The sequence below is a fragment of the Lissotriton vulgaris genome, chromosome 5 (assembly GCF_964263255.1).
Source record: "Lissotriton vulgaris chromosome 5, aLisVul1.2, whole genome shotgun sequence".
NCBI lineage: Eukaryota > Metazoa > Chordata > Amphibia > Caudata > Salamandridae > Lissotriton > Lissotriton vulgaris.
Genome location: NC_141693.1, coordinates 1,569,412,104 through 1,569,424,811, shown reverse-complemented (window position 1 = coordinate 1,569,424,811; position 12,708 = coordinate 1,569,412,104). Strand labels below are relative to the sequence as shown.

Genomic DNA, 12,708 nt, shown 5'->3' with positions numbered 1-12,708 from the left:
ATGTGTATCTCATATAGCTGTAAGGATTCCTTTAACAATCTGAAAGAATGTTTTGTGGTTACTCTCAATAATTGTTTGCAATGTTTTGGGTGGTACTGAGGAGTGCATTATATTGAGTCTTTGTCTGACGTGACTCCTCTCATCACTACCACTGCTCTAGAGCGATCATACAATACAAGAAAGCATCATTAACTTCAGGGTTATAGGAAAAGAAATTGAGGCCGACGAGACCCAACAGCAATAAGGAAATGCTGAAGCTGCTAAAATAACCGAAAGCTTTAAGTTTTGTCAGTTGATTTTATTACTCAAAGTCGATAAAAAATGAACACATAATTACACTGTGAACACGTTCAGGCTTGTGGTCGGAAGTGAGATAGAGAGCAGTGTTCCTACTCGGGCTGCCGCAAGCACACTGTTCTCAGTAGCAACTTCCGGCGGTATCGGACATGACAAGAGAGACATAGATAGAGGTGGGTTTACCGGTGAACTTGTCAATGGTCTTCTGGATAAGATGCATCGGTAGAGCTTCATGGCCCACAGCACAGGTAAAGGACTCCCCCTCGTTCCAGTCGGCCGTGTCGACCTGCAGGCTGCTGTACAGGAAGTAGCTGCCGCCCGCGAGCGCCTGGGTAGGTTCGGTCGTGGTGTAGCTTCCGGTGCTCACCTCCTTTCCCGCCCTGAGCCATTTGACGAATATCTCTTTGGGGTTGAAGTCTTTGACGAGGCAGGTGATGGTGGCCTGCTCCCGGAGGGAAAGCTCCTCTGGGGATGGGGGCAGGAGGTAGACGGCTGGAGGACGTGGAGAGCCATCTGTGGCAAAAAAGGGAAAATAGTCAACACCAAGGAGAAAAAAAAGTGGTGCTTAAAAAGTAATTTCTTATGTTCCATACGTGCGAATAGAGCGTTCTACAAATGCTAGTGTAATGCATGGCTTTAAGTGAGCCAGTTCCTATTGGTGCTCAGCACCAGCAGATCTAAAAAGCAGGTGCAGAGACGGGTATCAACCATGTTCTCCAATTTTGCCTCACCCTTTGGGTGTAAAATTATTCTTAACTCGGCAGCATTACCACCTTTCACAGGCCTTTAGATTACTGGGGCTGCACGCTATACTGAACAGAGGTTTCTAGGTCTCGCCTAGGCAGCGCTTGTGCTGTCTCTTCGAGACATGCTGTATTAAGGCTATGTGTGCATAAAATCAGAAGGATATAAGGAGGGTAGTTGCAAAAGGAAGAAATTCTAACAAAATTGTTAAAAAATTATGTATCACTTTTAATTGGTATGATCAGTTAAAATCGACAAAAATACACAGAAAAATTCATATGACATTTAAACACATTTCCATTTCAAAATAAAATCATTACATAAAGAAGGAAAAAGAAATTTATAACAACAATATATTATACAGTCACTTAAAAAGACAAAGAAAAAGTGGCAATTAATATTCGACGCGCGTTTCGGCGTTCAAAGCAACGCCTTCTTCAGGAGCCACAAAGTATACCTAAAAAGACACATAATAACAGCATATAAAAGGTATATTCGTCAACATTATTTCTTACTTACATACACAATAAAATGTATAGATCCTATAAACAATTATTTTGAAATCATAAACACTGTATTGCAACAACAAACCCTTCCTACATGTTTTAAGCAATGTATCATTTGCAAAACAAGTTACAGAACTAGTTTACATGTATCTAAGCAGTTGTAATGACTCCCTACATAATTGAGGGGACATTGGGGAACCAAGTGTTACCTTTGAGATATGGAATCGGAGACATCTCAAAGTTCTCAGTCACTAGTAACTTAATCTACTTGTACTGTAAAGTTACCGATTGAAACTACCAATTGAAAGGCCATGGATATGGCGAATTACATGAAAAGCCTGTCAAATAAGGGGTAGGGGACAAGCGCCCTTTGCCAGCCTCATTAACATGCGTCACACAAACTAAAGATCCAGAGAGGTTACTATGAAATAAGGTTGGTAAGACAGAAAATTTCAAAGACCATAGGTGATGCTCTCTAGATTGGTGACTACGAGCACTTAGATAGTTAAACCGAGTTAGGGTATGTCACACATTTATCTCCATACGTCATACATTGAGGCTTACCTCTGCGTTTTAAAGTAAAATGCCGAGTGTAGATTATTCTGGGTTGTTTGCTCGGACGGCCTTCGAAGTTTAAAAATTAATTGGTATAGTTCTCAAGGCTTCTCATTTTTCCTGTCGTTCTAAATAATATCAGAAAACTTTAAGTGAACCTTCATGATATTTAAATGTGCACAAATAAAAGTTCCTCATTAGTTGCTAAATGACTAATTTCCTTATTTCTTACCATCATCAGATATAGAGTTTATTCCTTTCTAAAAAACCGTATGCTTTAAAATTTCGCTGCACAGTCACTTTTTATATATCCAGTTTCCTTTTTGCAAGTTACTAAGGATAAAATAGAAAAAGGCAGGTTTGAATTATCGATCTATCAAGGGCGATGTGCCTTTAGTAAACAGGGCTGCGAAAATGCTTCGAAATTTATATTGCTCGCTCTTATGGCGTTCGATAAGAGCGAGCAATATAAATTTCGAAGCATTTTCGCAGCCCTGTTTACTAAAGGCACATCGCCCTTGATAGATCGATAATTCAAACCTGCCTTTTTCTATTTTATCCTTAGTAACTTGCAAAAAGGAACCTGGATATATAAAAAGTGACTGTGCAGCGAAATTTTAAAGCATACGGTTTTTTAGAAAGGAATAAACTCTATATCTGATGATGGTAAGAAATAAGGAAATTAGTCATTTAGCAACTAATGAGGAACTTTTATTTGTGCACATTTAAATATCATGAAGGTTCACTTAAAGTTTTCTGATATTATTTAGAACGACAGGAAAAATGAGAAGCCTTGAGAACTATACCAATTAATTTTTAAACTTCGAAGGCCGTCCGAGCAAACAACCCAGAATAATCTACACTCGGCATTTTACTTTAAAACGCAGAGGTAAGCCTCAATGTATGACGTATGGAGATAAATGTGTGACATACCCTAACTCGGTTTAACTATCTAAGTGCTCGTAGTCACCAATCTAGAGAGCATCACCTATGGTCTTTGAAATTTTCTGTCTTACCAACCTTATTTCATAGTAACCTCTCTGGATCTTTAGTTTGTGTGACGCATGTTAATGAGGCTGGCAAAGGGCGCTTGTCCCCTACCCCTTATTTGACAGGCTTTTCATGTCATTCGCCATATCCATGGCCTTTCAATTGGTAGTTTCAATCGGTAACTTTACAGTACAAGTAGATTAAGTTACTAGTGACTGAGAACTTTGAGATGTCTCCGATTCCATATCTCAAAGGTAACACTTGGTTCCCCAATGTCCCCTCAATTATGTAGGGATTCATTACAACTGCTTAGATACATGTGAACTAGTTCTGTAACTTGTTTTGCAAATGATACATTGCTTAAAACATGTAGGAAGGGTTTGTTGTTGCAATACAGTGTTTATGATTTAAAAATAATTGTTTATAGGATCTATACATTTTATTGTGTATGTAAGTAAGAAATAATGTTGACGAATATACCTTTTATATGCTGTTATTATGTGTCTTTTTAGGTATACTTTGTGGCTCCTGAAGAAGGCGTTGCTTTGAACGCCGAAACGCGCGTCGAATATTAATTGCCACTTTTTCTTTGTATTTTGAAGTGACTGTATAATATATTGTTGTTATAAATTTCTTTTTCCTTCTTTATGTAATGATTTTATTTTGAAATGGAAATGTGTTTAAATGTCATATGAATTTTTCTGTGTATTTTTGTCGATTTTAACTGATTATACCAATTAAAAGTGATTCATAATTTTTTAACAATTTTGTTAGAATTTCTTCCTTTTGCAACTACCCTCCTTATATCCTTCTGATTTTATGCACACGTTTGTTTTTTCCCTGGAATGTAAGTTATCATATTTAATCAGGGGGTCCTTGCTACTTACACTATATGTTTTAAGGCTATGGGCATGAAGCTTCGTCTACTTTCCGCCCATATTTTTAATTGGCTCTTCTCACTGTCCTTTAAAAATGGTGGCTTTTCATTGTTCAATAGATTAGTCGTCCCACCTTAGTACCACATTTTCTCTTCTTTTAACCTCCAGTGAGGACACCCCCTGTTACATATGTTCAATGGCAGCCATGCCTTTCTTTTATTTCTTGTGATCACTGAAGTGGCAGCATGCCTTTTTTTGTTTATTTACTTTTCTTTACAATTGCAGCACCCACGCTTTAGCTTTAAGCATCTTAAGCAAAAGCGTGGTTGTCACAATTGCTTCAAAATTAAAGCAATAGGAAAAAAACACTTTTTTCAATTTCTTTACTTGTAAAGCAACTGTTGCAACCATGTTTTAGCTTCTATGTTCAAAGGTAAAGCGTGGGTGCTGCCATTTTTTTCCTAATGGTTTACATTAGTTTAAATCGCATCACCCACGCTTCAGCTTTAAACATCTGAAGCTAAAGCGTGGGTGCCGCGATTGTTTCTAAATTAAAGCAATAGAAAAGAAATCCACATTTTCTATTTTTTTACTTTTGAAGCAATTGCGGCACCCGTGCTTTAGTTTCAGATGTTTCAAACTAAAGCGCGGGTGCTGCGATCTATTTGGAATGCAATATCTCTCACATTTTTGAAGGTTTGAGCTAATGGCGTTGCATTACCAGGAGTACTTTTAATCTTTAAACCCCCAGTTCTGTCCCTCTTAAGTGCTTCCTGAAATACAGTCGAGCCCACCCTGACCTTTAGGAGTCAGGGTGAACTTGATGAAGAAGCATGACACTACTAGAGTGTGTGAGGGTTTATTTAACAAAAAGCAATTGCTTCCTTCCCCGCACATGAGCGATTGGTGCCCCAGGAGTTGAGAACACTGCCTGACTGTCTATACTAGGTGGGATACTATTGTGGATCAGTTACATAACTATTAGCGGCTCCAATAGCTCAAACTTTCAGTAATGCCAGACTGATTGCATTGCAAATGCTTATTAGATTTTGTGCTTTAGCTACGCCCTTAATTATATAAGCCATGCACATTTTAGCGACCCTCTTACCCCCAATTTTTTAATTCCACTTATAGCCCTGGTGTAATGCCTCAAGATACAGTCATCTCTTCTCAACTGTATCCAGTTGAGGTGCAATTGAAAAATGAACATGGCCAAAGGCCCTATAACCGTGATCGAAAAGCAGAATGCGGATCATTTCCATGAGATCCCCAGATCTAACATTCACTCCCTTTTTGAAGACGCATTTAAATGCTCTTCGCCTTGCTGTACTTTTTTTGTTTTTTGCCACATCAAATGACATAATGTTGCATTGTAAACTTGACACCAATGTGGCAAAAGAACTTCTAAAGTTCATCCTTTATTGGGAACAACTTGAAAATACAATTTTTTTCTGACACTGGCTATGCATATTCCAAGATATCAAATAACCTTCCCTTATTCCCCATTTTGCTCTCAATAACGTACCTATGGTTTTGTTTGACACACATGGGCACAGCTCAAATTCGATCCCACAAACCCAGATCATGTTTTGTGTCTTTGTGTAAAACCCTCATGTTGTAATTTGCTTGCAGTGCAATCTCTCTTCCCATTTTGCATTGAACCACGTGTTCCCCTGTAAACAGTGCAGAACTAGTGGGCAAAGTGAGTTCCACGCTGCTACAGCACTTCATTTTACTTTTGTATACAGATCACAGTTAGTTAGCCCCAGACACACACATTGTGCTTTAAATTATCCCTCTGCTCACTTTTGCTTTGACCAGCCAATGGCTGTGAGAGATGCAGCGTATACCGCCAGGTGCTTCGATTTAACTGGAACTTCACCTGCCTTTTGGTTTGCATCCACAAGTGCAGCCAAACATCCTGCTGCTATAAGTAGACCAACCCAAGCACCCTTCCTCAAAGTAACACCACTAACTAACAAATAATTTTCCAGCTTCCTCCCAGCGGTATATCCACTCCTATAACGGCACACTTGGTACCTAGTGTTAAGGATTACCAGGAGCAACTTCAGATACTAGCTGTTCTGCATCCACACCCTTCTGATAAGTCTTTGCACATAAGATCGACCTGCTTGGAGTTTTCAGCGTTCTCTGTGCTCCCTGCACTGTATTGTGCAGCCACCATGTTGCACGTACCCTTGCGCTTGACAATGTCCACCTTGACTGGCGAGGGGAGGTCTTGGTGCTTGACGGTGCAGGTGAACTTCTCCCCGCTCACCCAGTCGTCAGCGCAGATGGCTAGTTTGCTGACCACGCTGTAGGTTCCATTGTTATGTAGCTGGGGGTCCTCTGTCGACACCTTCAGAGGGCCCTGTGCGCTTCTCGCCCAGAGGATCTCAAAACTCTCTGTCGTTTTCATGTTGGTGACCAGGCAAACGAGGTGGGCCCTCTGTGTCAGGTATAAATCCTCAAAGGAGGGAGGGAGGAGGTACACCCCCATGTTGAGTGGGCACGGCTCTGAGACAGAAAAGAAAATAGAAGGGATTTTGAGTACAATAACTTGTGACATTAAGATGATAAATAAGGCCTATGTAGCTGTATCCTCAAATGAAATAGGGTACAGCAAGGAGGGCACAGTGTCTCTTACAAAAGAATGCCTTGTGAGTTTGGGCGCCTTGAAGCCTTACTATGTGAAGGGGCGAGGAACTACAGGCTCAGAGCTAGTAAGAAGCTCAAGAAAGCCTGCTCAACCCTAGCAAATCCTCTGACCCTTCAGGGCTTTTTGATGGTAAAAACAGATGAGACAAGTTTCCCCCGATGGCAAAATGATCTAATAACCAGAGGACTCCCTCTTGATGTCACCAGACCCTCCTGTCAGTTTTACATAACAGGCCAAATGAAGATGATGTTGAGAGTAGGCCCAGACAAAATTTGTGTTATGCTAGCATAATTAGCAAATGTAGGTGTTTTCACAATACTCATCTAAACTGAAATTACTATATGACAGCATTTTGCATAATTAAGCATTGTTGTCAGTTAAAATCTACTGCAATTTTTTACCAACAACACACGCGTAAAAACCAAACAGCCAATTGCTAACAGCTGTTGTTAGCGGTGCTTTTAGTTTTTGCACTATTGTTTTTGTTCAATGCATAGTTGTGTCATTAGTGAATTTTAGAACGCATTTCATTTAAAGTATAGCAGCAAAGGCCAGTTTGTATTTCGTGTATTTAAGCATAATTTTGCAAAACTGTGCGTGATAAAGCATAAGCAAATGAAGCAAAATTCATGCAAACCTAGTTGAGACTGACAGCACCTCCCACAGGCCCGCCCCCGGTCTGCGTGTTCTGCTACAGACTATCTGCAGTCTGTAAGTTAGATTCAAGCAGGGATATCTAAAGCCACTAAGGTGCCAAGTATGAATCTTAGAAAAAATTGAACTAGATTTGTTCTAAGGTTTAGCACATGAAAAGCTACTCGTACTTTGTGCCTGACAAAACATCGATTACATTGGAATTCCAGAGGATTATACAGTTGTAAAAAATGTGTTCTGTTTCCAGTTGGATTAGGACTCTAAATGCTATTCCCATAACCCATGAAAAATGTCTACCAGCCTGCCCGCCCTATTACATCTAAAGACCACTCAGAAAACATTCCTGAAGCAGGTCGCAGAGGCGAAGGGCAGCCAAGGCTGTGGACAATATTGATTTAAAGGTATAATTTGGATTATATCATAATTTGGGGATTTCCTAATAGTCGTGATTCAGAAGAAGGTCAAGTGGAGTGACAGCCAAAGTCAGGGCACAAGGCTGGCATGTGATTGGTTCTTGCTGAGGCCAGCCACTCCTTTCAAACTGGAACCAGCTTGACAAGTGACTCCCTCCACCTCAGCCCTAATAGGCACTGGTTTGACAAAGGCAAGCAGCACCACCTATAGTTTTTCAGGGATTTGGAGAGGAAACAACCGGTCCAGACCCACCCTTTTAAGTCCCCTGTTAAACCTCTTAAATGGGGTGTGCCATAGGGCTCTGCCCTGAGCCCTCTTCTTTTTAATGTTTACTTAACCCCGCTGGCGGAGATGATCTCTAAAACTGGGATCAAAATCATATCCTACGCTGACGATACCCAGCTATTGTTCACATTTAAGGCGGTATCTGTCACCACTTTTGATCCCCTCAAGGCGTGTTTTAAGAATATTGCAGCCTGGATGGACCGCAACGTCTTGAAACTTAACGCTGATAAGACGGCAATCTTATTTTTTAATCAACCCTCCCCTTTCTCCTCCAATTTCTGGTGGCCTGTGGAACTGGGCATGGCCCCACTTCCCAAAGAATCGGTCAGGAATCTGGGTGTTCAAACAGTTGAAGCCGCCTGTTTTGGAACAATCAAAACCATCGGAAAATGTATTCACTACCTGCCTAATTCTACACGCAAAATGGTAGTCCATGCACTAATAACCTCTCATTTGGACTACGCAAATGGATTATACCTGGGCCTTTCCCGGGGATTGATCCGCAGACAGCAGACAGTACAAAACGATGCGGCCCGCCTTGTCTGTAGCGCTCCACTCAGACAACATATCTCCCCCTTTTTGCGACAACTTAATTGGCTTCCTATCGCTAAGCGAATAGAATTCAAGACCCTGACACTAGCATTTCGTGCGGGCAAAGGGCTAGGGCCGGTCTATCTCAGAAGGAGACTTCGCCTTTAAGCTCAGACCAGAACTTTATGGTCCAACACTCAATGCTGGCTGGTTACACCCAGATTAAAAATCTGCGCCTCATTCAGTTGTAACCCTTGTTTCACAAAGCCCTTAAAACTTGGCTATTTAGTCGTCAGGACTAGTCTAAGCTTGGTCAGTTGCCCTGCTCATTGTCTTTGATAGCGCCGGGACACCCCGGTTGGGTAGCTGCTTGCTTAATAAATTCCTATTTATTATTATTATTATTATTATAGTGATCCTTGAGCTGTCTAGGTTAATCATCCCTCTTTACCAAAGCTGCTGAGATGCTACTAAGAGACTTGATATTCTAATGTGCAGCTCTGAATTCTTGACATTGATTTATTCATTTATAAAGTTGTATATAGCGCAAACAAGGACGGTCTATTGCGGCATGAAGCCCCTGCAATTATTACCAATTAGAAAGAGTCTAAAATGTGTGACTGCAGCTCAAAAATGAGATGGCTGCGTTTTACAGCTCACTCTCCCATATGTACAGCTTGTAAAAGACCCGGAAATGGGTTTATTTTGGAGGCCAGGAGAATGCCATGGATTACTTATGCAGAATGTGTTGGAAGAGGTGCTCTGGAAATCTGTTATCAATTCAAATGCTTTTTCTTAAAGGCAAATTATGTAACATCTAGAAGGGAAATAGATACATTCAGAATTAAAGACCTTCCGAAAGAAGTGAGGAGTGAGTCTTATATTTGTAAGTGTGGTGAAGATCAGATCACAAACTAAGAATTTTTCGGTGAGCAAGAGAGAAAATCTTTTGACTTGAAGTTCCACGTACTGTGAGGTTGCCAGCAGGGCCGGTCACTTACCTGCACATTTGCTGAGGTTGCCCAGGGTAGAGGAGCCACTGGCGGGGTGGTTGACGCTGCAGGAGTACAGGGTACCCTGGTTATACTCGCCCTTGCTCACGGCGAGTCGACTGCTGGCACTGAATAGGCCGTCATTCCCTTTAGTAGCCACCGGAGTTGCAAGCCCAGTTACTGGCTTTCCATTGGCCAGCCACTGTACGCGGAGGTAGCTGGGATAGAAATTCGATATCAGACAGATCAGCTCCACCACGGTCCGGTTACCAACTTCGGGGACTCTTCCACTGGTGAGTGGGTGCGCTGTCTCACATGGGGGGCTGAGGACCACCTTCACCGAAGGCTCGGTGCATGGGAAGACTGAAAAAACGACAACAAAAAAAGTAACAACTGACTCACTGACTACCATAAGTTTTTCAGCAGTTAAATATTGACATATTGTAAAACGAAAGAACTACATGTTTTACTAACAGCGACCACGGCCAGTAAAATGGGCCACGCCATCCGCTCTACTGGTATTTTTGTTTACACTGGGCATGGCAGAATTTGATAGTTTTGATGTTAATTTTGATGTTTTCATACAATGCCAGCAATTAGGACTAGATTTTTCATTGTTGTTGTAGGCCTCCAGTCCTTACATATACCCATTGTCCAGTCTACTCTGAATGACTTGTGTCCCGCAGTGTGACAGACACTCTGGGCATAGGCAGATGCCCCTTGCAGCAACGGATAACGTGCTTCATACTCTGCTTTGAACCTCCTGCCCCTCTGCTCACGGTCCCAGCACCTTTAAAGGGAGCAGAAATCCTGCTCTTGTGTTTCCTTCTGGCTTTGTTGAAATTGGACACTATCTATAGTGTCCAATTTCAACAAACCACTTTGCTGGTGTTGCTTGTGTACAGTGATGCCTTGTGCACCAGCACAGAAGTAAAGACTGCAGAACATTAACAAGCAACCTTAGAGTCGCAAACAGAAGTGCAAAGAGTACAGAGAGCTGGTATTGTCAGTAGGGGTTGACATACGGGTGTGTAAAATATTAACTGTGAGGTCTTCTTTGTGTCATTCATGTTGCTAGATTGCTGGGTTTATTGAACTCTATAAATAGTGGGTTTGTACTAAATAGTACAGTATTACCATGTGCTTGAGTGAAGAAATACCTGTTTTACCAACTCTTAGTGCAAAGAATGTGAAACTGGGTGGAGGGAAGTCAGTGTGAAGATGGTAAAATGAAGGCTAATTGCCAATCTGTCCACCAGTCTGTGTGCCGGCATGCCAACGGATGCTGAGAGCATGAGGTGCGCTAACGAAGCGACCTGAGAATGAATACTTCAAGGGTGGGGGTGAGGAGGTGTGTCCCACAGCCTGTACGGATTCGGTACATTAGCAGGGTTGTGCCTGCCTTCTATTTCTTCACCATCAAGGGGTGGGTGTTCCATGACAGGATTTGCCTTCATTGCATGAGTAGTGTGTGTGGTTTTAGTGGCTTCGCTTGTTTTAGTAATTCAGGGGGAGATTTACAAGCCCCTTGTGACATGTTTACGACACCATTGCGCAGCGGCATTGTAAACAACGTGCCACCATGCGACAGATTTACCATGTGGTGCATCTAGTAAGATGTGCCACGTTGTAGAGCCCTGCGCTACATTATACCTGCGTCAGGTATAATGTATGCAGGGTGGGCGTTCCTTCGCAAGGAAGCTCTGTAAAATTGAAGCAGTGAAATCTACAAGATTTCACTGAATCACTTTTACGTCCATGGTGGGTCAAAGCCTTATGCCTGCTTGAAGCAGGCGTAAGGAGTGACGCAGCATGTTAGGCCTAGGGCAACCCTGAGCATTGCCTGAGTTGCGGCACGCTTGCGTCTCGACTCCAGCAATGTGCTGCCCTTACGCCAGAAGATGTGACACACATCTGACTATCCTTACCCCGATGCGCTGCATTGTAAATGTGACGCATCCGTGGTGACACAAAGGTATTCCTGTGTGTCGCATCTTTACTGGGGCATCCCTGCTAATATGCAGGGATGCACCAATACTTGTAAGTATGCCCCTCAGTGCCACCAGTAAGCGGTTCCTAGGGGTTCTCTCTGGCCTGTCTTTATTGAAGCGATGTTCTTGGTTCAAGTTCTAACCCAGGAGAGGATGCTACTGGGAAGCATCTGTAGATTGGGGGTGAGCTCTGGATCAGCGGGGGGCATTGGAGGTGGAGGGGGGTACATTGGTAGATTTGTTGACGGAATCCTGGCCAGGGGTAGCTAAGAGTGCTGCAGAAAAGTATGGCGATGCGTTGGTGAAGTGGTGCGTGAGTGTCAGTACTGGAGCAGCGGATGCGCTGCAGCTCAGGGTTTAGGCTGACTGACTAATGTGCGGGTCACAAGGCCGGAACAACAACTGGGCCGACATACCGTTCACTGCCTTCTCCTGCTTCAGTCCGGTGAACTCGTGCTCCACGCTGCACTCGTACGTGCCGCTCCTCAGTCTCGCGGCCGGGACACTGACGACACTACTGCGCATGTACATGCCGCGGCTCGCGCTGTACACAGAGGATGGCGTCGTGACTCCTGTCGTGATGGCGCCTGAATTCCAGGTTATGTTCACTGGGTCAGGCAAGTAGCCTGTCGCCAGGCAGCCCAGCGAAACCGAGCCACTGGAGCTAACACTGCCGCAGCACGGGACCAGCGGGAACACCGAGGGCGCGGAGATGGGCTCTACAAGGCAAAGACAACAGACACACAAAATAGCATTAGGATGGAATAATCCTTTAGAAATCATCTACATTGTAAGTCCCACTCAGCACAACAGTGAATATTGAAAGGCAGCATTCATGTTATCTGCTGGACGAGCAATATGGCACCGTCTGCTAAAGATTGGCTCCAGGGGAGGGCGGATAAAGTGAAAGGGGTGGGAGGGGGCGCTGTCAACCTTTAACAAGTACCAGACAGATGCCTTTGGGGGGAGCCAAAAAAACTTTTATTTCCACTCTGCACATTGAGTATAGGTGATTTCTCTAAACAAACACGGTCACGTTTTTCAATACATAGCTAGCTTTCCAATCTTGCTAAATGTTAGGTAGTTTACATTGTGAGAAAGAAATCGTTTACATGTAAGTTTTAGGAAATAACATCTGAGCCAAGTATTAGCAAGCAAAAATACATCTGAGAGGAAAATTCATCAGGAAAAACAATTTATTATAAAACGCTT

At 42.7% G+C, this 12,708-nt stretch overlaps 1 gene segment (V, D, J or C); it reads right to left on the bottom strand.

The window, feature by feature from the left end:
- Positions 1-283: 283 nt before the first annotated feature.
- LOC147716687 (Ig mu chain C region secreted form-like) overlaps positions 284-12,708 on the bottom strand; it is a 28,675-nt gene continuing 16,250 nt past the window's right edge. The window contains 4 exon segments of the C gene segment in view: positions 284-810; positions 6,167-6,487; positions 9,515-9,868; positions 11,913-12,215. Of these exon segments, the coding sequence occupies positions 419-810; positions 6,167-6,487; positions 9,515-9,868; positions 11,913-12,027 (1,182 nt within the window).